Raw genomic sequence first — 24,834 nt, forward strand, 5'->3', positions numbered from 1 at the left:
ATTCCTATCACCCTTGTCAAGTGGAAAGACCAAGGCCCAGAGCAGTTAATTGACTTGCCTAAGGTCACACAGCTGGTAAATGATACCGTTCAAATTTGAACTCAACTCTTCCGATTTCAAAGCCCGTCATCTTTCTTCTGCATCACAGCTCTTTTGCTCACCAACTCCACGGACACCAGAATGAAAGAGGCTGCTCCCCACCCCTCATTTGTCTCTCCTAAGAAGTTCAACCACAGAAGCTGCTCTTTCTGGAATTCCTTACCCAGGAGAGGTACTGGTTAAAAATATTGACTGACTGGAGAGTTGGCCTGGAGCATATGGGAAACCATGTTTAAGGGGCATGGGAAGGCGGCCCTTGACTACACATCCAGAGGGGCAAGCCCATGGGCAGGGAAGGGGAGATGGGGGTCCTGAGTCCATCCAGTTGCCCTTCTCAGGACCCCACAGCTCCCGTTCTGGACCTTCAGCTGTGAATCTCCCAGGGTGAGCAGGTGCCTCTCCTGGCTTCTGTCCCCATCCTTCCCCACTCAGGGTGTGTGACACCTACCTGCCCAGTCCACCTGCTCTCAGAGAAACTATCTTGGGCAGCCCGGGTGGCCCTGCGGTTTAGCGCCGCCTTCACCCCAGGGTGTGATCCTGGAGTCCCGGGATCGAGTCCCACATTGGCTCCCTGCACGGGGCTTGCTTCTCCCTCTGCCTGTGTCTCTGCCTCTCTCTCTCTCTCTCTCTCTCTCTCTCTCTCTCTGTGTCTCTCATGAATAAATAAAATCTTAAAAAAAAAAAAAGGCAGGAAAAGTGTTATTAAAAAAAAAAAAAGAAACTATCTTGGATTTAGAGACACTGTTTCCCTGCACAAACTCACCCCTTCCTCATTAACTGATTTCAGGAGCTCAGGCACTACCAGGGAGGACATCTGCCCATCACCCACGGTCCTGGGTTCAAGGCCAGGCTCTGCCAATATGACCCTTCTCTTCTCCAGACTTTGATTTTTCCATTAAAAAAATAAAAAAAGAAGTTTTATTTTGGGATAATCATACAGTCACGTGCAGTTGTAAAGTTAGCCCATTTTTCTTTAAATGCGGCATTTGGACTAGAGGGTTCTTCCAGCCTTGACAGGCCCAAGCTGTGGCCCAGCGCAGTGTGTTGTGTGGTGCAGTGGCCCTGCCCTGCCTCTGTCCCTTTCTCATCTGTTTTGTTAGAGTCCGAAACCTGGTGGGCAGGGTTGGGACTCCCATAATTGGGGTTCCTCCTCTGGGGTTCCCTTTCAGGATGGCTGGGGTCTGTGCCCTGATAGTTATTCTCTGTGGGACTCCCAGGACTCTGACCTGCTTCCTTGGTCCGGATTTTGCTAGAGGGCCCGCTGGGCTCCCCGGTGCCCAGGATGTTGCTGGCTACGACCCGGAACTCGTAGTCCATCCAGGGCGTGAGGCCCAGCACCTGGGCAGTCTCGGCGTTGCCCTCGATGTTGGCGGGATCTGCAAGGGACCTGGAGTGGGTGCGCTGGCACGCGTTAGTGTAGATACGGGCGGGGCTGGGCCTGACTCACCTCGGTGCATCCAGCCCTCAGGGCGGTACCTGCTACATACTCGGTGCTCAACAACACCTTTTAGAATGACGGGGAAACTAGTAGACTTTCCTGCCCGGGGGCCTCTGTTGATGCTCAGTGCATCAGTGGGGGCCCCAGAAATGGTCTGTCAATCTCCCAGGGCACGGACTGAGTGCTTCTTCTCCAGCTCTTTTTCTACTCTCGTTGTCCATGTGACCACCTTCCCCGATGGCCGGGGAGCTCCCTGCAGGCAGAGGACCTAAACTTGCCCCTCTTTGAAGCTCCAGGCTCAGCCAGGCCTTATCAGCACTGACCTGGGTGGAGCCTCACACTTACTGGTCCGAACCTGCTTCCACTTCCCTGCAGGTGGAGTGCGGGCTTGCAGGGTGTACTTGGCAATGGGGCTGTGGTTGTCGAAGCCTCGGCTCCAGCTGAGCTGGACGGTGGTGTCGCCAATGTTCCTCACCACTACGCCTCCTGGGGGACCTGGGGGACCTGCACCAGGGGGTCAGAGCACAGTGAGTCAGAATGGGGCAGCTGAAATTTGAGCCAATCTCCTCCAGGCTGGCATGGGCTGCTGCAGTACCCAGAGGGCAGCTGAGGGCGCAGTAAACACTCATGGGGTGGGAGGCCAGGCATGGGGCAGGTGGGTTGGGAGGTCGGGGAGATGTGTCCAAGGTTGGAGGGGCTCACAGAGGCCTTCACGTAGAGATGTGTATAGATTTCCCAGCACCAGGCTTTGAAACCTTCTGGCCCCAGCAGAGTTCTCCCGTCTTGGGAGGTAGATTTTTAAAATTATGGCTTTGGGGGAGGAATATTCTATTCATTTAGGACCTTCAAAAAACCACAGGATAAGTTGGGCTCTGGTACTTAGAGGCCCTTCTCTCTCAGAAGTCCTTCCCCAGAAGGGAGTTAGGGAGCAAAGGCCAGATTAGGGGCCAGCTGGCCTCTGATGGAGTTGGGGCAGGGGTGGGGTGGGAAACCCCATCACCTCGGACCAGGACTGTGGCCTCCTTGGATGCACTGTCCACCACTGTCTGGGCCATGCACGTGTACTTCCCGCCGTGGCGCAGCTGGGCATTCAGGATGGTTAGATCCCCAACTGTCTCCTTCTGCACATGGGGACAGGAGGTGGGGGGCAGGTCAGTGGAAGGGGCCCTGGCTGGTGCAGCGAGCCATGAGACACGAGGCAGGGCCCGGAGTCCCCTGCTCCATTATGTCCATGGAGCCCTCAACATCTTGGTGCTTCTATCTGTTTAGTGGGGGGAATCAGCTCCCCCCCCAACTTAGTACCGTGGGACTTTGTCATGGAAGACAGTCCCCATGGTACGAGTTGGTGATATCATTTGCACTGAGGTCAGGACGGCAAGAACAGCAGTGGGGAGGGAGTCTTCCTGGGCACCTGGCATTCGGGGTTTGTCCCTAACCCTCTCCTAAATGCGTGGTCTTCAGGGGGAAGCCAGGGAGCTGCCTGTCTAAGGGAGGGTGTTCTAAATCCAAGGATGCGCTTGGCATATGTGGCATTCCTGAGGGATGGGGAAGGGCTCTGGGGTGGTAATGGTTAAGGATGTCTTGGGTCCCCTGTCTGTCCAGAAGAAGGGAGGGGCCATGGGTTGTCTGGCTTTAGGCCTTACCGCGCTGGCCCTTCGGTAGTGACCCCCAGGCTTATCAAAGTCGATGGGGAAGTCATCCAGGGTCCAGATGAAGGTGAGGTCCATGGTGGGGTCGTGGGAGGCGTGGCACTGCAGGGTCAGGCTATCTCCCAAGTTGATGTCCGCACTGGAGGGGGCTAGAGTGATCTTGGTTGCATCTGCCAAGCAAAACAACATCCCTGGGTGGATGGGGGAGGAGAGAGGCCCAGGCAGGGGCAGCGGGGCAGGGTGAGAGGGTTTGTCCTAAGCCCCAGGAAAGAGAATAAGGTGGATGGCCAACAGGATCTCGACCTCCCAGCAGCCTCACGAGTGTGTGAGAGGGAGGCAGGAGTAGATTCTGGAGGGTGGTAAGGAGGTGGTCCCAAACAAAGTCCGGTCCTGGAGTAGCCTCAAAGCCAGACTAGGAGGGATGCCTGGGTGGCTCAGGGGTTGAGCGTCTGCTTTCAGCTGAAGGCGTGATCCCCGAGTTCCGGGATCAAGTCCCACAGCGGGCTCCACCCAGGGAGCCTGCTTCTCCCTCTGCCTGTGTCTCTGCCTCTCTGTGTGTCTCTCATGAATAAATAAAAATCTTTAGGAAAAAAAACCAGACTAGGGGGAAAGTGGGAACAAAGAACAGGGGGACAAGGACGGATCGGCACCCTGTGGTGGCTGAGCCCCCTGCCCTCCACCAAGCCAAGCCCCTCACCTCGCACAGACAGGATGCCCGTGCTATTGGCTTTCCCCATGAAATTCTCAGCAAAGCAGGTGTATTTGCCTTCATCTGACCGACTGATGTTTCTTATGATCAAGGTGCCATCTGGAGTTACAGTCACTCTGCAGCAAGGAGAAAGCAGGTCTGGCCAACCGAGGGTCACACTGTTGTCATCAGGGGAAGGGGACTCGCCTTCATGGTGGATGAGGAGGAGTGGGGACCGCTCCGGGTGGAGTCGGGGTTTGTACCTGCTGCTGTTGACCAAAATCTCAGTGCCTTTGCTCCAGAGCACCACGGCCTTCGGAGCTGCCCGGGGCTGGCAGGGGATGGCGATCTCTCCCCCGCGGGCCGCAGGGATCAGGCGCTTTACAGGGTTCAGCCTGAAGTCGGGGGCCAGTGCTGGAAGGAAAGGGGAGTGCCCTGCTGTCACCCAGGGAGTCCTAACGGTGCCCCTTGCCCTTAGTGAAGATAGCACCTGGCTCCATGCCACACACTCGACGCACCCTCCCAGGCCAGTCTGTGAGTGCCGCCCGGCAGCACCACTGCCACCACACACCCAGAGCCCAGCCCCTTCCCACCACCCCCGACCCAGCTGCCACCATGGTGGTCTAGGCCACCAAATCTCCTGCAGAACACTGGAAAAAGCACCCTACTCAGTCTTTCTGTTTTTGCACTTTCTACAATCTCCTCCACCCAGCAGCCTGGCATAACTTTTAAGAACCTTAACCACACACTCAGGACGAAGTCCAACTCTTCACAAACGCTCGCAAATACAACCCCACCTCTCCACTCCCCACTCATGCCACTCTTCTTCATTTATTATGCTCCAATCACTTGAGCCATTTTCTGTCCTTTGAGAATGCCAAGGTTTTTCCTGCCTCAGGGCCTTTGCACCTGCCATACATTTCGCTTAAAAAATCCCTCAGATCTTTACATGGCTGGCTCCTTGTTAACACTCAGGTCACACTCCTGATGTGACTTCCTCAAAGAGATCTCCCCTGCCCCCCTTCCTACCACTCTGCTGGATCTTCTTTATATTTTCTTATTGTTGTCCAAAATTATTTAATTACTGTTTTTGTGATTGTCCCTCTTCCCCCACCCTGGATTGTAAGATACTTGAAGACAGAGACCTTATCTGTCATGTTCACTCTGTAGGAGGTGCTGAGTAAATACCGTTTGAATGGATGAATAAATGAGTCGTAGTTAAGCTCACTACAACTTGATGAGGTAGGTGCCAATACAGCCATTTTACAGATGAGAAAACCAAGGCCCCATGAGCTCAAGCCACATAACTAAGAACAGTAGCATCAGCTCACATTTACTGGGCACCTGTTCAGTGATGAGCAGGTCCTCCATGCTTTACCTCCACCTCATTTATTCTTCCAAACAGCAGCACAAGGGCAGGACTATTGTTGCCCACATTTTATAAATCAAGAAACTGAGACACAAGGAGATCAAATTGCCAAAGGTCACATAGCTGAAGGGGCTGGTTTAAACACAAATCTAGTTGATTTGGTTTCCAATGACACTAGCCCCGTCGTGTTCACTGCAGCAAACACTTTAATCATGCCAGACTTGGTACAAGCCAGAGACCCCGTCTTCTAGAAGCTCTCAATCTAGTGTCTCCTCTCCTTTCTGAAATCCCTCTGTTCTACTCAGAAGCCACTGGAAAACTAAGGGAAGCCATCCGTGTGCATGTGCATGTTTGGAAACGCTGCAGTTCAGAACTCTTAAAGCCCCTCACTGCGTGTTCTTGCGGATGCCCCTGCCTCCCTGGGCCCGTACCTTGCACGGCCAGCTCAGCGCTGGCGTAGATGGTGCCGTGTTTGTTCTCTGCCACGCACTGGTACATGCCGGAGTCCTCCAGGCTCAGCTTAGAGAACCGCAGATCCCCAGCCAGCACCTCTACGCGAGACTGTGCAGAAGAGAGCAGGGGAGGGGCGCAAGGAGTGCTGGAAGGGTGGGGGCAGTGGAGATTCCGGGGTGCCTTTCCTCCACGGAGGGTGCTCATGTGCCCAGTCCCTTCTCTGACCTCCCGGAATCCTAGGACTCAAGTTCCCCAGGCCCCTGCGTCTCAGCACACTGAAGCCCGAGGAACAAGGTCCCTACTCAGGACCACACAGTGGTTTTGTGACTGAGTTGTGCCTGGACCCAGGCCTCTGGAATCTCCAGCCGGAACGTATCCAGGCGACCAGCCTGTGGCCAGGAGAATCTGGGGTGGAAAGATGCACCTAGAACCTACCACCCCATGGAGCCCTCATGGTCCCAGAGAGGCTGCCGATGGTACGGCGTCGTGAGGAAGTCTGGAAGGTGAGGGAACCAGGTGAGCAGAGGACAGGTGATGTGTGGGAAGCCCCAGATCTCCTACCTGGGAGGTCAGAGGCTCCCCGTTCCGCAGCCAGCGCACTGTGGGCCGGGGCTTGCCCGCTGCTGCGCAGCCCCAGCGCAGGTTGGAACCGATGTCAGCCTCCATGTCTGAGATCACCTTGAGCCACTCGGGCTGAGCTGGGGGAGCAAGGGAGAGAAGGCGGGGGATGAGCTGGGGGGAGCCGCCCGCTGCCCACGCCCCAGGCTTGCAGGGCTACCGTTCCTGCGGCGGCCAGCAGAGGGCGCCCTCGGCATCCCGGGAAAGGGTCGGGTCGGGGTGGGGGGAGGGGGGCAGCAGGCTGGAGAGAGTTGGCACTTTGTGCGGCTGTGCCAGCGGCTGTTTTAGCAAATTAAATCATCCCAAGGCCTTCCACGTGCTTTCTGCAGCCCCGAGGGAAGCCCCAAGCTGGCCACGGCGCTCGCCTCCTCTGTTCCCATCCCCAGTGCAATCCTGAGCAAGAAATCCTAAGCAAGGGGCCACCCAGTGCCCTCCCTGACTTCTGGATCTGCTTCCTCAGGGACCAGGGTGAAGCAGGGTGAGGGGTGTCCCAGCTCATACCCTGCACGATGATGCGGCCCTGGACAGTGTCGCGGCCCTTGGAGTTCTCTGCCTCACACTCATAGGTGCCTTCGTCCTCGAAGCTGATGCTGGGTATCTGCAGGGTGGGCTCCGCTGTGGCCCACTGGGGGGACAAGGAGCCGTCCACTTTGCGCCACTTGATCTGGGGGACGGGGCTGGCAGAGGAAACAAAGCCAGAGCAGGTGGGCTGCGCTAGGCAGACACCCCTGCACCTGCGGCACCCCTGCACCCCTGCACGCAGAATCATGCCATTCCGCCCTCCAGACTTGTGGGGCAGGTGGGATGGGGAGGAGGGCGGGGACTCTGACTCAGGGTCTGGGAGGGGACAGAGGGAGAGAGGAAAGAGAGGAGGGCAGGTCTCTCCCAAGTAGGCTCAGAGCACGGGCAGGGAAGAGGCAAGAGGTAGGGTCCTCCACTTCCCTCTCCCTGCAATACCTGTGACACCAGTGAACTTCCTGGTGTCTGTACCCTGAAGCTGGCTGGCCCTGTACCCCCACCCTGCACTGGCCACCATGCCTCTTCTGGGACTGCACTCCCCAGCAGTGGCCTGTGACCTGGGGCTGTATGGGTTCCCCTCTCCCTCTTCCCCGTCAGGGCCTCCTCGCCTTTACTTTGCAAAAGGGCTCTGGTTATTAGTAATTTGTGTGCTAAAATGGACTAAGTTATCAGTGAGTCTGAAAGGGTTACATATTAACTTTCCATGTGCTTTCATTTAAAAAAAAAAAAATAGACTCTATGCCCAGCATGGAGCCCAACATGGGACTCAAACCCAGGACCCCAAGATCAAGACCTGAGCTGAGATCAAGAGTTGGGCGCTTAATAGACTGAGCTACCCAGGCAACCCCCCACCATATGGTTTAAATATGAATTTTCTGGAAGCCCAATAACTTTTCACAGAGCAGAGGGATCTCCTGGGTAACTGCAGGAGAAATGAGGGAAGAGGGGACTGATGTACAAATCATATTGTCCTACAGACATTTGCTGAGCACCTGCTAGTTGCTTAGCCCCTGTTCCAACGAGTCTTTCTCTGGAGAGCAGGATTTCAATGGAGTTTTTTTTTTTTTAAAAAAGAACTGTTAGTATGCATAGAACACTTCATAAATGCCAGGCACCATTCTAGGCACATCACATGTATTAACCCACTTAATCCTCATAACAATCCTATGATGCAGGTACTATGTATGGTTATTACCATGTACAAATCAGACGCAGAGCCACACAGAGGTTACGTAGTTCACCCATGGCTTCACCATGGCAGGCAGCCAGTGACAGAACTGGGATTTGAACCAGGCAGGCCTGGTTGGGGCTCGTGCATGGCACTACCTGCCTCCAGCCTGAGGTGTTGCATAAATTGCCTGAGCCCGTCCCGCATTGCTGGGAGCACCCAGTATGTGTCAGGCCGCTGGCGTGCACGATGCTTCACTCAGAGAGACAATGCTCAGTGAGCAGTGCTCACTACCCTCTGTGGGGCCAACACTCTGCTAGACCCTGCCTGCCCTCTCCCTGGGGTCACCTGTGCCCCCGAGAGGCTCTGACAGGCTGTGCCCTGGCCTGCCCCTCCCACCTCCACCACTCACTTCCCAAAGGCGAAGCACTCCAGGGTGACCTGCTGCCCTACCAGCGCATAGGTCTCTGCTGGGAACCGAGCCTTGATGCTGGGTGCGAAGAGCCTGGTATCTGGGGAGAGGGATTTTGAAGATCAGATGCAAATGGTTGCAGGCCGGGTGCTCCAGTGCTTAGGATCTGGGCACAGCTCAGAGCAGACTCTCTCCGGATCCCTGTTCCCCCGGGGGACCTGGGCGAGCTTCTGGGGCCCTGCGGCCAGAGGATCCAGGGGTCCAAGCCCCAGAGCCTGGGCTCCACAAGTCGCTCTTCACAACCTCCAGGGGGAACCGTCTTTTCCCAGTGTCCTGTGACCCTCTCAACTCTCTCCTCCCCTCTGCGTCCCCAGAGCAGACCCTGACCTTCGGCAGCCAGGTTGAGCTGAGCGAACTTGCTGAAGACGCTTTTGGTGGAGAAGTCCATGTGGCTGGTGGCCAGGCAGGAGTAGTTGCCCAGGTCCGAGGCGTTGGTCCGGGCGATGTACAGGTTCCCTGTGGTCTGCGACACGAAGTGACGCCCGTCCGTCGGGATGAAGTTGGGGAACTCGTTGAGGAGCCAGCGGTAGGACAGGCCTAGGAGATGTGGGGCGTCTGAGGGAACCACGGGGTGCTGGGCCCACAGGGCGACTGCGCGGGCCCCTCAGGGTGCTGGGGGGTCTCTAGACCTGGTCCCCGGAGTCCCGGGCTCTGATCTGGTGCTGAGGGGAGACTGAGAAGAGAGACGTGGCTTTCCTTCCGCCCTCGGGTGTGGGTGGGGGACAAGCTCCGGGCCTGAAGGCGGAGCAGGGCACAGCCACAGAATGACAGGCCCACCAAGGAAACACAAACCTAGCTGGGGACCTGGGGATCCGTGCTTCCAAGGCTCGCCCGCTGCCCTTGACTCCATCCCCCAGGGACCGGCCGGCCTGTGCCCTGTGTACCTGGGTAGTGCGCGGGCGGGTTACAGGGCAACATCACGCCCCAGCCTTCGTGGGTTTTCACGGGGTCTCGCTCCTCCTTGGAGAACTCCTGCAGAACTGGAGGGAAGGACGAGGGCTCGGGCACAGCCCTCCAAGCTGGGGGGCGCTCCCCAGTTGAGCCGCCACGGGAGTGATCCCCTGCCCTTGCCGGACACCCTTCCCAGGCCCTGTCCCCTCCCTGAAGCATCCTGACCCCCCCCCCCGCCCCTCCATGGGTCTCACAGCCGAAGCGGAGGACAGCCTCCCTGCTGACAACGGTGCCCACGGGGTTGGAGGCCAGGCACTGGTAGACGCCGGCGTCCTGCGCCTTGCTGGGGTTCAGGATGACCAGGTTGCCCCCCACCAGCTGGTGGCGAGAACCCGGTGCCAGCTTCATCTCGGTGCCGTTCATTTTCCACCTGCAGCGGGGGGTGGAGGAGGGGAACCTCCTGAGTCCCGCTTGGCTGCACCCGGCCTGGGGACGGGCCGCTGTGACGAGGGGCTGCCCAGGGCCTCCGGCACCCACCACGGCACCCGTCACGGGGCTCTCACCTGTAGGTAGCTGGAGGGCTGGCCCGGGCGCGGCATGCCAGTGTCACCTTCTCCTCGGTGGATTCCTCTGGGAACAGCAGACCAAGGGGCTGATCTTCAAAGACCGGCCCGAAGGTGGCTGGGGATCCCCGGGGTGAACTGCGAGCTGTGGATGGGGGCAAGAGCAGAGGCCTCAGGGTCTAGGCCCCAGGAGGGCCGTGCCGTCGACACGAATGCTCTGCCCTGATGGAAAGACGCCGTTCTCGGCGCTGACCAATACTGTAGCCGCGAGCCACGTGCTCTCAAGGCCTTGAAGTGTGGCGAGTGCAACTGAGGAACCCAAGTTTAAATTTTATCTAATTTTTATTGATTAGAACTTGAATTTCAGCAGGTGGGGTAGACCCCGGGTGGCCAAGGTTAGTTGAGTCAATCACCCATCCTACACTCAGGTACTGAGCACCTGAGCACCCAGCGCAGTACACCTGGCACTGGGCTAGACTGGGTTGCAAAAATGAATGAGACACGGTCCTTCTTCCTCAAGGGGCCTGCAGTCCAGGGAGGGACAGGACAAGGTGGTGAGAGCTGTAAAAGCAGCTGAAGTTATAGAGGCAGGGGCCCTCGGGGTGGAAGCAGCCCATCTGCAGGGTGTGAGAGGCCTGGGAAGTCAGGGGCTAAAGAGGCAGAGAGAGGATGTGTGTCCCGGGGACCTGATGCTCCTTCTGGGCTGACAGCAAGCGCTTCAGCCTTTGGCCCTTTAATAGCTGTTACAGAGCCCTTCTGAGCCTCAACATCTTCACCTGTGAAATGGAAAGACTATGAGCTCATCTCCCAGGCTCTGTAGGAGGGTTCAGTCTGGCACAGGGCGTATGATCTGAGAATCTCTGTGGGACCCAAGCATGGGGTGGGGTGGAGGCTAGGGGAAGAGGGAAGGCTTGATGGTGGGGGGAGGATGTGCAAGTTGCTTTAGGGGCATTTGTGTACGATTCCAGTGTGACAGGTTGAGAAAGAGAGGCCCAGGAAATGGAATGACATCGCTCGTGGTCACCAGGCAAGTCTGTGGCACACGCAGGCCTAGACCAAGATCTCCTAAGTTTGCTGAGCAAATGGGTATTACTTGCGCAAATGGAGTTTTCATGTCAGGCCCCCTCCCAGGGTGGAAGCCTCTTCCTCCATGCACCATTGTTCAGTCTCACCAGGGCAGGGGACACTGAGGCACAGAGGGAAGTGTTTCACACCTGGCTTTCCCACGGGGGTAGGGAGCAGTCTCTGTTCACTGATGCACAGGGCCGGTCAGGTTTTGCCTTTGTGGTGGCAGTCGGGAGCAGGGCCACCCCTAATTGGCTCCTACCCCTCAATGCAGCTGATTTCAGGCCCTCCTTGGTGGGTTGTGGGAGGTGGGGTCCCCATTAACCAGTTTGTGCCTCCTCTCCCAACGCATCCAGCTGTCAGCCCTGTTCCAGCTGAGGCCCAGCCCTGGACCCCGGGGAACGAGGGCAGCTGTTAAGCATCTCTCAGAATGAGGAAGGAGGCAGGGCTCCCTGAAATGGCATCCCCCATCGCCCTCCCCACTACCCATCACTAGCCCTCGCTGCCGCCCCAGGCCTCAGAGGTGGCGATGGATGGCGCCAGCATCATCTCGGCTGGAGAGCCCTGCTTAATCCCAAGTTAATGATAGTGGTGGAGGGTAGGGACTCCTGCCCCAGCTGGGACTGCCAGGACTGGAGGGGGGTGGGGTGGGGGCAGCCAGCCTGCTGGGAACCACCTTATATAATAGCCGCTTCCAGTAACTCTGTGGGGACGGTGGGGGGCAGGGGAGTGGGCCTGGGGCACACAGAGCCTCTAGGACTGGACTGGTTTGCTTCCTGCAGAAGCTTTGTCCTCTGCTCTCAGCCACGTAGGCGCCCTCAGTGCAATGTCCATACCCTCACCTACACATGCTTCCTTTACGCACACCCCCCCCATAAGCTACTCCTGTAGTCAGATACACGTTTATGCACGCAGCTGTTCCCATGCACATTCAGCTACAAATGTCCGCATGTGCTTATTTATACACTTTCACGCAGTCATCCTAATGAAACAGGTGCTATTTATTGAGCACTTACTCTTTGTCGGATGCCAGGCTCCATACCTCTTCTCCTAACCCCTTTACAGGAAGGCACCGCCATTCCCTCATTTCCCTAATGTGGAAACTGAGATGTAGGAAAGTTCAATAACTTGCCTCAAATCACACGGTGGGGAGAAGCAGATCGAAGGATCTGGACCCTGGCCAGCCTCACCCATAGCCAGTGTCCTCAGCCACAGTGGCCACGATTCTTCGCCTGGGTTCCCGCCAGAGCCACCAGAGGCCCCCACCGCACCCTAGAGGTGGTGCATCAGGATGCCGCGGGGGCACCCCCAAGGGCAGCTGGGGCCAGGAGCCATCGCTCTTGCTGGAAGGCTTTCCGTGCACATCTGTCATCCCCCCGCATGTAGCACCCGGTCCACGCAACAACTCGCTGGCATTGCCACCCTCTTAAACATCCACAAACACACTCACATTCACCCCACACCTTCCTCTGAGGCTGCAGTCATACCCACTGAACACACACACACACACTCGCATGAGCTCCTGAGCAAGGCCACCCCCCTTGCTGCCCCTGTCCTACATCCTCTCTGATTCTGACCCCCTGTTCTGGCAACTCTGCTCCCCTAACCACGGGGCGGGGGGGCAGCTGGAGGCTTCAGAGGAAGGGGCTAGAGACGAGAATGTGGAGGAGCACCCTCGCTGCCTTTCCTTGCCTGGGTGCCAGGGACCCTAGGCTGCTTCTCCAGGGTAGGTTAGTGAGGTGAGCCCAGAGCTGAAACACCTTTCTGGGAGTGGGGGGTGCGGGGATAAGAACAAGTGGTGGGCGGTTCCACTTGTGTCTCTGGAACTCAGGGATGTGGCCAACCAGGTCCCCTCTCCCTGGGCCTTCCTGCATCTCGGGGTCTAAGAGCCCTGCTCCTGCCCATACCGCCTGCCTCGGATGATGTGGTCCTGGTCTGAGGTCCTGCGGAGGTGCCTCTGCATGCTCTCTGTGGGGCGGCCGGGGCTCTGCTGGCCTGCCGGGCCCTGACACAGGTAGCCAGGCCTGGGGGTGGGGGAGCCAGGAGGCTCGGGCAGGCCTCTGGGTCAGCCCCGTTTCCCGGCAGCCTCACTGATTTGGGTGCAGGATGGAGAGGCAGTTAGGAGGTAATGAGAGCATCGGAAAGCATGCCCGTGGAGTCCTCCCCGGGTGAGACGGTTAGACGGATGGAGAACCTAAAATGTGCCCAGCGGGCTGCGGCCTTGCAGGGGGTGGGTGGAGGGGAGGTGGAGGAGAGGTGGCTAGAACTCGGGAAGGGTGGTGGTGGATGGGTGCTCTTTCTCCCATGGAGATCTTTAAGGAGAAAAGAAGTGTCTATTGGTCTGGGCTGGGGGTCAGGGCAGAGAGGCCACGCTGTGGTCCCAAGGGGCCCCTCAGAGCAGCAGCAGGCAGGGCGGGGGGGGGGGGGGGGGGGGGGGGGGAACCTCCCGCAGCGCTTGAGCGGGCTGGGGCTCCAGGCACCTCCTTCCTGGCCCGCTCTGCAGAGGCCTGGGCTGCTCCCCACCCCCGTTCTGCCTCCCTCCTCCGCTCTCCCTACCTCGAGGCACTCCTGGCATGAGAACTTTTGCTTGGTCCCTCTGGCCTTCTGCCTCAGCCACCTGCCTCTTTCTCGTCTCTTCTCAGGTCCTGCACTTGGTCTGTTTGCCAGGCCGCAGCATGGCCCCTGGGAGCCCTGGAGTTTTGTGGTACTGACCTCTGTCTCCTCATGTCGGAGGTTGCTACAGCAGTATGATCCAATAGAACTTTCTGTGGTGACGGAAATGTCCTGTAATCTGTGCTACCCAATGTAGTGATTAGCCCTTGAAATGTGGCTTTTACAACTGAAGAATTAATTTTAAAATTCAATTTAATCTCAGTTTTAAGCATCCCATGTGGCCATTGGGTGCCGGACCGGACAGCACAGCTCCAGGGGCTGCAGCTCAAGGCCAGCATCACGGACATTCGATTGTGCCATAATCTTGCTGTGTGACCCAAGGCAAGCCACACACCCTCTCTGGATCATGCTTCTTTCATGTGATAGTATGGTGGAGCCTCCTTCCTTCTAACCCCGAAGGGAAGGTATGATCCACAAATGGGGAAATTTTAGCAAGGAAATGGCCTCAGAAATCTAAGTGCCACAGCAACGCAGAGTCCATGATTTCTGAAGTCATCACTAAAATAATAGCAGTGATAGAGCAATATAATCATCCTGCTGGGCTTCGGGGCCCAGACGAACCGCCTTACCTGGAGAGGAGACAAGGACCACGGCGACCAGCAGAAGCAGGTGTGCCTTCCTCCTGGTGGGTGTCCCCATGGTGGGCGTTCTGGGCAGCGATGGGGAGCAGAGGAGAGGAGGCTCAGCCCAGCGTGGTGAGAGTCCAGCTGGAGGCTGAGAAGGACCTAGGGAAGCGGAGGATGGGGAAGACTCTGAGCCGAGGAGTGAGGAGCGCCCCTCCCTACTCCCTCCCGGCTCCCTCCCGGCTCCCTCCCGGGCAGGCAGTGCTTTTACTCCAGCCTGGGGAGAGGCCAGAATTGCTCCTCGCTCTGCACTCACCCTGCCCAGGGGAAGGGGCTTGGCTGTTACCGAGGAGCTCTTCCCGGCTGAGTGCCTACTAGGGGCCCCCTGGGAGTCTGGCTCTCCCCTGCACCGGCTGCCCCCCCCTCCCCTGCAGCCAGCAGGGGTTTGCTCAGGAAGTGAGAGCAGTGGCTAATTGGGAGGCAAGAACCCACCTGCCCCTCACTGGGTAATAGCTCTTGCTGTGGGGTTCAGAAGAGAGCAGGGCCATACTTGCCAGCAGGAACATCTTCCTCCACCAGTGCTTGGGGCCCAATGTCCCCTGCCCCTCCCCCGCAGCGGCCTGGGTGGGGCACTGTAAGCCCCTCTGGGAGCCCATTAAGTGTCTCAGTGTCTTCCTCGGTTTTCTAGCAGTGAGGAGGAGTCTCACTGGTTCATTCATACCCTCTCACCTGGGTCCCCAGGTGAGGCCCTTATGTGCTGTGCATTGTGAAGCCATAGCCTTGGCCCCATCAGCAATGCTCCCCAGCTGGGAGGACCTTCTAGGATCAAAGGGTTAACATGGCTCCCAGAGGAGCCTTCCTCTCATACAGAGACATGGTTAAACCCTGGAGCTCTGGACAATCTGTTCCCTGGGTGGGGGTGCCCAGAGCAATCAGAGCTCCCCCCCACCAGGAGGAGGGATGGGCCTCATCCTGAGAGGGGCGAGCAGGGCCAGGAAGAGTTCTGGGGGTAGTGTGGAATCTCAGAGGTCTGCTTTGGGGTTTTAGAGGGAGCCTGGGTCACTAGGTCTCCTAAGGCTTCCTGTCAGAGCTGCCAACCCAGATGCAGATTCTGCTTCTCTGCCCTGCACCTTTCCAGAGGCCTGAAAAGGGGGAAGGGGCCGAGACTGGGGAAAGAGCCTGGCTGGGGGCTCTTCAACTACCTGGTGGCAAGACCCACACCATCTCCCGGTCCGAGTCTCCTCATTTGTAAAATGGGTGCTCTAAGGTCCCTTCCAGCTCTAAGACTGCCAGTGCTCCCAGAAAGTGCCAGGTGGCTGAGGGCCTGGGAATGCTGTCGCCTGGATAGGGGGAGTGGGGGGTGGCAGGCTGCGGATGACTTAAGAGTCTGCCATCAGGGCCAGGGCAGGGTTTGAAGACCAATGCCAGCCCAAGATCTCCCCATCTCCCTTGGTGCTCTATTCCTTTGGAAAGAAAGGGCTCCCAAACCCTTTTAGACCTCAACATCTGGCCACCCACAACCTTTCTCTGCCTCCTAAACAGCCACGCTGGCACCTGAAGGAGGTGCGGGAGGGAGGGGGAGGACTGGCTCCAGGGTGGTCATGGAGGCTGTGGGCTGAGAAGCTGGGTGTCAGTGGGGGTGAGGGGGGGAGTGGTGTTGACCACATGGCACTCCCTCCCCTGGCTTTACCCTGGCCTCATAGCCACTTCCCTTTGTCAGGAAGGGGCCCGGGTGCTGCCTCTCCACGACCGTGCATCCCTCTCTATCCTTGCCACTTTCTAGACTTGAATCCAGAAATTCCACACTTGCCAGGAAGCCCCTCAGATGCCCCCACAGCACAAAGTTAGACTTTAGCTCTGTTCTTGAGTAGACCCCTGGCACCTGCCCCGGGGGTGCATCTGCCTCCCCTGGAAGCTTGTGAGCTCCCGAGGGCAGAGACTGGCTCCTTAATCTTGGCATCACGGTGCCTCGCAAAGTGCCCTGGGACCAACAGGTGTGACTCATGTGTCACATTTAACTGCTGGAGAGCAGCTGTGGCCGGATCCTCCAGCAGCCAGTGGACACACATGTCACACTCCCCCACTCACTGTAGAGCTGATTCAGGGGCTCCAGACTTCAGTGCTGCCCAAGGGCTGCCCCAGGGCCAACTGGAGCACACTCTGACACACTCTCATATCTCACAGGCACAAACTCTCTTGTACACACTCTCACATGCATGTACACTGACCCTCTGCCTCCAGCTCACATGCTTTCTCAGCCACTTTTACACACTTTCACACATATTCCCACTCTCCTCCCCACACGCCTTCACATGCACACTCACACACACACACACACACACACACACACTCAGGTCTCAGGGTGGTTAGTCATGGAAGAATCTAGAAGGATGGTCCTGGATGCTCTACAAACGCAGGGAGCCATCCTCCTGATAGGAGCCACAGAGACCCTGCTACCGTGCAGGCTTGGGAATCCACAGACAGGAGGCGGTGACGCACCTGGACACTTACGCCTCCCGGTGAAGCTCGGTTTTCCCTCTACGAGGTGGACATGGTCACACTTACTTCACAGAGCAGTTCTGACTGGGAAATGAGGTCATGGAGCGCCCTTCGGGAAGTCCGGGGCTGCTTGAACTTGCCTGCAGGTCACGGTTCGGTTCGGGTGGGGGAATGGAGAGAGGATGGGGGCCCTGATCCCCTCCCCACTCAGCCAGAGCGGGTCCTCGTGTATCTGCTCTACCTCCACAAGTTCCCTTTGAACAAAGGGTGTCGCAGCTCCAGAAAGTTTGCAAACGCCCCTGGGGGCTGGTGCAGCCCTGGAGTCGGGCACAGAGAAGGTTCTGGATCTCCGTTTGCTTCCTGCCCTTTGTCTGCCGTCCTGGGAGCTCAGCGAGGGAGCAGGAGTGTGCCAGAGCAAAGCAGAAACAGGTGACCAAGGGGGCTGGGGCCGGCCTCGGGGCAGACTGCGGCTGCCCACTCAGCGGTGCTGGCGAGAGCGGGGGTGTGCGTGTGTGTGAACCGGCCTGTGCGTGCACACACAGGTATGCAGTGTTTATTTGCCTCTATGTGCTGTGTCCGTGTGTCCCTGTGTATACGTGTGCTCTGGTCTTTGTACCTCTGTGGACACGCATATGTTTATGTCTGTGTGGGGGTATGTCTGGTGTTTGTGTGTGAGTCTGCATGTGTGTGTGTGTGTGTGTGTGTCCCCGCACAGGGCATGACAACCCAGTTCCTGCCTTGCTTCTCTGCGGTCCACCAGGAGGATCATTCACCCTGGAGCCCTTCTCACCACTGTGGTCAGAACAACCTGTAGCTCTTGCCGTCGACAAACCATTTTACCAGGACATACCACGTGTCATGAATGATACGATCCCACATCACTGGGCCCAGGGGCCCCGGGCACCCCCTGGGGGCTGAGACTTGCCTCAGAAGGGACACGGATTGGGGCGGGGCTGGAGTCGAGGAGCTCCTGGGGTTGCCTTTGGAGAGTACAGAGACCAGTCAGCCCAATCAGATGCACATGGACTCCACTGTGTGCCAAAGCCTTGTGTGAACACATACACACACACACTCACACACGCTGCCTGGGTCATAGTTTGAGCTCATCATCTCCCTGAAGGTGAGGGGGGCAACTGGCATCCAGTGTTGCCCCACATCCCTCTCCCTTGCAGTGCTTATCACCAGGTGCCAGGCATTGTGCTGAGCCCTGGGGAGATGGCGATGAAAGCACCGCCCTTGCAGAGCTTCCCGACCAGCTAAGTGTGGCCCGGTCATTTCCCATGCCATCTGCTCCATGACACATTCTAGAATATCCAGGACAGAGGGGGCCTTTTTGTTGGGAGCAAGGCAAGAGTGGAGCGAGGCCAGGCCCAGAGCTGGCCCTCCGAGCCCTGAGCCAGCCAAGCCTGGCCCAGGCCAGCTGCCCTGGTGCAGGGGTGCAGGCTGGCACGGGCGGCTGCAGGCTGGCACTGGTGGCTGCAGGCTGGCACCATCAGGGGCTGGTCCTGTGCAGCACCAGCACGTGGGGGGATGGGCTGCCTGGGGGTTCAGGGGTGCCAGGGGTAGTGGGCTGAATCGTTGGGCATAGGAAACAAAGGGCCTGGGGGACAGCTGCCGAGTGGAAAGCTGTGAGCCGGGCTCCAGCACACGGGAGGGGTTTCTGGGCTGAGCCCCCCCCCCCCCCCAGAACCAGGCAGGAAAGGACAGATGCACTCTCCCTGGGTGCTGCCACTTGGGACACCCAGCTCCCGGCCCTGACTCAGTCACTCTTTCCTCTGGATAACAGAGATTTGAGTATTGAGGGCTTTGGCGACTTGCAGATGGGTGGTGGTAGGACAAGGGGGAGTTTGGAGCCCAGTTGAGGGCAGAGACCAAGTGGCTTATTATAAGCCCAGAAGCCTTGCAGGAGCCTTTGAGGTATCCGCCATCCTCCCTCCTGCAGCGCGGCACAGTGGTTAACAGTGGGCTCTGTGCCAACCAGCCTGGCCCTTACTGACTAGAGTAACGCTAGTGCTAGTCCGTGACTAACTAGCATAACCCTCGCTTTTACATTCCTTACTCACCCTCCCGGAGCCTCAGTCTTCCACCTGCAAAACGGGGAGGAGAACGGACCCTTGAAAGGTCAGCAGCATGCCTGGCCCATGCTGTGCACTCAGAAAAGATCAGATCTTACTATTGAGAGGCCTTGCAGAGGCTCCAGCACACCGAGGGACTCACACACACGTGTGTCCACAGGCATTGCCCGAGTCGGACCCACTGTCACACAGTCATGGCATTCAGGCTGCACTTACAGATGGTTAGGACCCTGAGATTCCCACAGTCTCCCTGAGCAGGTGCCTTCCTCCCCCATGCCCCACATGCACAGCAGGCCCAGGGCAGCACCAGCAAGCACGCCACCCCGGACAAGGGCGCAGGAACACGCAGAGTCACACCCAGAAGCCATGTGTTCAGGACACCTGGGGGGCTCAGTGTTTGAGTGTCTGCCTTTAGCTCAGGGCGTGACCCCAGTGTTCTTGGATTGAGTCCCACATCGGGCTCCCTGCAGGGAGCCTGCTTCTCCCTCTGCCTGTGTCTCTCCCTCTCTCTGTGTCTTTCATGAATAAATAAATAAACAAATCTTAAAAAAAAAAAAAAAAAAAGGAGAGACTCTGGTGAGGATGAGCACATGGGTGCTCCCATCAGGCCCCTCTCCTTCATGCACCCCCACTTCATGCCCGCAGGGTCCAGGATAGGAGGGAGACCTTGCCTAGGAAGGGAATTGCCACCTGGGATAGGATCACTGTCCTTCAGGAAGGTCTGAGTCACTCCACCCTCTCTGGAAGGATAGGGGTCTGCAGTGGCCTGGTGGGGCCCGAGGCCAGGCAGGGTAGGAGCTGGTGGGGGAAGGGAGCTGTGGTGGAAGGGCCTCAGTGGGAAAAGCTGGTGCCCTGAGATGGAGGAGGTCATTAGGACAGACTTGGGTGGCATAGGGACCTTGTGAGTCCCCAGTGGGGGACAGGGACTGGGTCGGGACAGGGGCGGGGGTGCTGCACAGCTGGGTCTCTCCCCAGCCTGCTCTGTATGCTCCCTCCCTTCCCACCCTCCAATGTTCTCTGCAGGTTCTTTGTACTGGCAGCTGATTCTGAGGCACCACCCATGGTACTGCTGTGGCCTGTGGGGAGAGCTGTGACCCCCACACTCACACATTTGTCTGAGCTTTTAGCACCAGAGGCGTCTGGCCCATCATCTGCAGCCTGGAGTCTCTGACTTTCCTGCCCTGGCCTTCTCCCCTGGAAAGACCCCTCAAAGTGGGGAGTGGGAGAAGAGGGAGCCTTGTGTCCTCCTGGGAGGAGCTCGGGATAAGGGGCAGCCTCCACCCCAACCCAAATTTTCCCTACTCGACTGTCAGTATGGAGCGGGACAGGTTGAGTGAGGGCTTTGGAGGGACCGTGTCTTTTTGAGAGGCCAGGAGTAAGGACGATTGTTTTAACTCAGCTCTGAAGAACCACATTAGGATAAAGTTAATGGACCAATATCTATATGTCCCCTAATCTCTGCAGAGGGGAGACTCCCCTCACCTCCCGGATGGTTTCCTGTAGGCTGGTTCAGAGCCAAGCCTGGGGGTGGGTGTTGAACCTGTTCCTCCCCTCAGGCCAGTCTCTGCTTGGGGGCCCAGATCAACTGTGTCTCTTGGACTGCACTGCAGGAGGGCTGTCCTCTCACCAAACACAGGATGGGGGCCTCTTGGTCTAGGAGGCCAGCAGACATTGAGAGGATGTGGGCCAGGTCTGGAGGAGATCCAGCATGTTCTCTGGATGGCTGCAGGGCAGGGGTGAGGCTCCTTAGATGCGAAGGGTGCTGAGGTACACTTGGGTCTGCACCTGTCCTGGGGCAGAGGGCGCTCGGTTTGGGTGAGAGATTACTTCGCATCTTCTTCTAGTAAACATGGAAACATGGGTTCATTTCATAGCAAGAGAACTGGTTAAACCAAAGAAAGGACTTCTCTACTCCAAGATGGTCACCACCAGGGCACAGACCCCCTGGAAGTTCCCGTGAATGTTCCAGGTTAGCAAAACCCCCTGTGAGGCAAGTCAGGGAGGCTGGCCTAGATTAGAGGGTTCAGAAAAATGAGAGGTGGCCGGCCTGCAGGAGGGAATGAAAAGAATGTCTTCTTGTGAGTCACCCCCTTTTGAAAGAGCATAACCTGAGGCTAAAAGGAATTTACTGGGCGGTCCACCCCACCTCTGCCTCCAGACAGGGCTGTCTGGCCATGGACCAGATCCCAGTTCTCAGACCCTCTTAACAGTCACTGGAGAGACTGGAGAGGGTGTTATCCTGAGTCTGGGGATCGAGTCCCACATCGGGCTCCCTGTGAGGAGCCTGCTTCTCCCTCTGTGTCTCTCATGAATAAATAAACGAATAAAATCTTAAAAAAAAAAAAAAAAAAGAGTCACTGGAGAGAGGTGCCTGGGTGGCTCAGTTGGTTTAGCACCTGCCTTCAGCTCAGGACATGATCCTGGAGTCCCAGAATGGAGCCCCACACCAGGCTCCCTACTCAGCGGGGAGCCTGCCTCTCCCTCTCCCTCTGCCTCTCCCCCTGCTCCTGCTCTATCTCTCAAATAAATTAATTAAATCTTAAAAAAAAAAAAAAAAAAAAAAGAAGAGTCACCAGAGAGGAGATTGCCCCACCTCCTCATGGCTCGTCTTCCGGGTTAGGAGGTGTCTGTAACTTCAATCCCTCCTGCTTCCCTGGGATTTCCTTTGCTCTGGTTCTTCTTTCCTTGTGTATTGCCCGCCTCTTGCTCAGCCCCCTGGTTCTGCCCTAGGAATCTCCCCCAGATTACAATTACCACCCACTCTCATGTTGGAGAGACGCTTTCTCACAAGCATTTGGCTTGAGGGTGCAGGGGGTGGGGATAGGACCCATACATCCTCCAGCGCACCCCCAACGTGTCACTCCCCTCCTGGCCTGAGGGTCCGAGAGGGTGCCCTGGGGATACCCCCTTCTGTGAGCTCTCTCCTGAGAACTGAATTCAGTCAGTCGGAGACAATATGTACCAACATCCCGTTGAACACAGAGGCCCATCCTACATGTGTGTCTATTTGAACAACTGCTGGCAGAGAAGGTGCTGGAATGGAGTTGCATAAGGAGTGAAATCTGGCAGGGGCGAGGGTGTGGAGGGAGGTTGAGGGCTAAGGCTGGTGGGGCAGGGAGTGTGAGGGCAGAGCTTGGCCAGATGGGGAGTAGAAGATAAACGAGAAGGGAGGGAGAGTAAGAGAGTCAAGAGAGCAGGGCACCCATCTCCAGGCACCCATCCCCCTGGGGGTCTCTGCTTCCCTCCCTGCTGGGGAGCTCCAGAAGGACAGGGGAACCTTACATGACTCTGATGCCCCCTTCCCATCTGTCTCACCTCCTGCCTCCCTCTTGCCCCCTAGATCCCAGGGGAAATTAGAAGTAACTTTGACCTTGTAGCAAAAAGCTTGCTTGACTGGTTCCACTGCCAGGCTATGAAGGGGTTAACTGGTGGGACCCCCGGGGGAGGGGCTTGGATGCTTTCTGTCTCTCTCAGGTTGGGGACAGAAGTCCTCCTCCCCAGGCCAGGAGTCAGGGCACCATTTCCCTGCTCCACCCTCAGGAGCCGGGGTCCCCCTCCCCTGCATCTCCTACAGGTGGTCCACTCTTTGCTGCCCTGCATCTCCACTGGCTCACCGGGTCCCTCTGAGGCACAACAGGAGGCTAAGGGGACAGAACGTCTCTCTGGCTGGACAGTGGGCAGATGAGCCCCAGGCTGCGACCCAGGGGAAGATCAGGAGCTCCCCGAGGGCCTGGGCCATGTGAAGGGAGTTGGGGGTGGTGCCCAGGGAGTCCTGGCTGAAAGGAAGGGCAATAGTGTCTGACAGTCACAGGCTGGTTGTGCAGACCGGGAACGTTGAGGGCAGGTACTTGGGGATCAGCGGACCTGTCCTTCTCACAGGGCACCCCACTCTGGTCCACCTGGATTCCCAAACCTCCAGGGAGCCTTGACTGACAGCTTCCCCCCCACCCCCTCCCCCGAGGTCCCAGGCTTGCGTGGCTGAAGGGTCCCGGCTTCGTCCCCATGTGGCCCCGGGATTGTGCCCTTCCACAGACACTGTGTCATCCCACACCTGAGAATCCTCCTGGAGAAGGCAACAGGACTCGGCTCTGGACTTGGGCTGGGGCTGCTTCCCCCATCTCTTGGGTGGGTGATGGGAGCCCCATGGTGCTGGGCGGGAGGATTGCCCTCTCTGTCTCTGGACCCCCTAAATGGAGCCCTGCGCCTTCTCTGGGACCCCTTTCTTCTGGTGCCGCCAAACTTGATGCCGGTCCTTCCCTCCCACCAGGGAGGAGGAGGGAGGGATCTGAGGAGAAGGCGAGGCGGGGAGCGGGGCGGGAAGGAAGAATAGGAATTTTAGCCCTGGTGGTCCCCGTTTCTCACCCTTTGGGACGTGACTTGCCTCGGTTTCTCCTCCTTAGGTCCCTGCTTCTGGACCGCCTTTGCCCAAACTTGAGGTCCACTCTCCCTCTCTTCCCAGCCTTCCTTCCCCTCTGCCTGACTGAAGCAAGACTTTGCAAAAGAGGTCACCCTGCAGAGACAGACTCAGGGCCACCTCAAGTCTGGACAGTCGCCCTGGTTCCACCCGGGGCTCCGGGGGGCCGCCGAGTGCGGGGCGCGGACCGGCTGGCCCTGGGCGCGGGCAGGCCTGGGAGCTGCCGCCCTCCCCGCGGGCAGGTGCCGCCGCCGCCGCAGGACCCGCCCGCGTAGGCCGGGACGAGGGGACCGGTCGGGCCAGCGCCGGCGAGGGGCCGGCTGAGAAGTGGCCCCGGCCTGCGCCCGCCCCTGCCCTCCCTCCGGCCGCAGACAAAAGCCGGGCACCTACCTGGGGGCAAGGAGGGGTGGTGGCTGGGGCAGGTGGACGTCGCCGAGGCGGTGAGCCAGAGCCAGCCCGGCCGCCGGCCCGCGGGGCGCCCTCCCGTCCTGCCCGGCTCGCCTCAGCCGCTGGCCGCTGGCCCGGTGCGGCGGTGGCGGCCGTGGTGGCGGCGGCGGTGGCGGTGGCGGTGGCGGGCGAGGGCGCTTGTGTGTGTGCGCGCCCGGAGCCACTGCAGCATCTCTGCATCAAGATGTGCTCCTCCCTCTCCCAGGCTCCGCTCACTGGCTGGCTGCGGTCCTCAGCCAACGCTCGGGCCGAGATGGCTTCCTTCTGCCCCCCTCCCACCCCTTCCCGTCCCCACCCTTCTGGCTTCCCCTCATTTGCTGTCATTTAAGGACCAGGGAGCGAGCCGGGGCGCCCGCGTCTTCCATGATGCATGGGCCGCTGGGCCGCAGGGCGCTGTCTGCACCCCCCGGCCCCCCGCCGCCCAGCCCCGAGCTGCTGGGGGCGGAGAGGAAGTGGCTCTTGCTCCTCAAACCCTGGACATCCACGGAGGCAAAGTCCTCTCCCCGGTCCGCCCCGCCCCGAGAGGTGCCTCGCTCAGGAAAGCTCCAGCTTGCTGTGCGGGGCAACACCCCCATATCTTTATTGTTTCCCCAGCTTGTAAAAGTAACCGGGCTCTGTCAAAATATCCACACACTAGAGGAAATTTAAAAATACAGTGAAAGTCCCTTCACAAAGCTGACTTACGTGCCCCCAGGTTTATTATTTTCACGTATACAATTTTGTGGGTTACTAGTACTATTTTACGAAAACGAGATCCCACAATACAGCATGATTTGCAAAATATTTTTAAACTACGTAATAGGTCTTGGACAGATTTCCACATTAGTACTTGTGGATCCAAGCCCATTTTTAATCAGCCAGCAGTGTGATGTCATGAAGAGCTCACTAGACTGAGGGTCTGAATGTCTGGAAGGGTAGTCTGGGCTCCGCTACTGATTGTCTGTGTGTGTTTGGCTGAGTGTCCTTCCCTCTCTGAGCCTCACTGGTAATCTGAAGGGGTTAAAGAAGGCCACGTTTCCTGCCAGCTCTGAGATGCTCGGTGCTCATCCAGGTCAGTGGCACATCTCTTCTGCTGTTCTTATCACGTGCGGGTGGGGGTGTGCCAGGAAGGCTGGGGCCTGGAGGTAGAGGGACAGCCACTGCAGCAGCACTCAGCCCTGTCAGGCTGTCA

General features: G+C 58.1%; 1 protein-coding gene across 1 annotated transcript in view; it reads right to left on the bottom strand.

Moving 5' to 3' along the window:
• CNTN2 (contactin 2) overlaps window positions 1-20,452 on the bottom strand; it is a 29,851-nt gene extending 9,399 nt beyond the window's left edge. Inside the window, 16 exon segments of the mRNA XM_077886581.1 lie at window positions 1,326-1,475; window positions 1,883-2,041; window positions 2,538-2,658; window positions 3,181-3,356; window positions 3,884-4,011; window positions 4,138-4,288; window positions 5,675-5,804; window positions 6,258-6,394; window positions 6,816-6,991; window positions 8,414-8,513; window positions 8,801-9,010; window positions 9,358-9,453; window positions 9,619-9,794; window positions 9,928-10,072; window positions 14,235-14,390; window positions 20,430-20,452. Coding sequence (XP_077742707.1) covers window positions 1,326-1,475; window positions 1,883-2,041; window positions 2,538-2,658; window positions 3,181-3,356; window positions 3,884-4,011; window positions 4,138-4,288; window positions 5,675-5,804; window positions 6,258-6,394; window positions 6,816-6,991; window positions 8,414-8,513; window positions 8,801-9,010; window positions 9,358-9,453; window positions 9,619-9,794; window positions 9,928-10,072; window positions 14,235-14,304 — 2,125 coding nt within the window. The 5' untranslated portion in view covers window positions 14,305-14,390; window positions 20,430-20,452.
• Window positions 20,453-24,834: the final 4,382 nt, after the last annotated feature.

Source organism: Canis aureus, chromosome 38 (assembly GCF_053574225.1).
Source record: "Canis aureus isolate CA01 chromosome 38, VMU_Caureus_v.1.0, whole genome shotgun sequence".
NCBI lineage: Eukaryota > Metazoa > Chordata > Mammalia > Carnivora > Canidae > Canis > Canis aureus.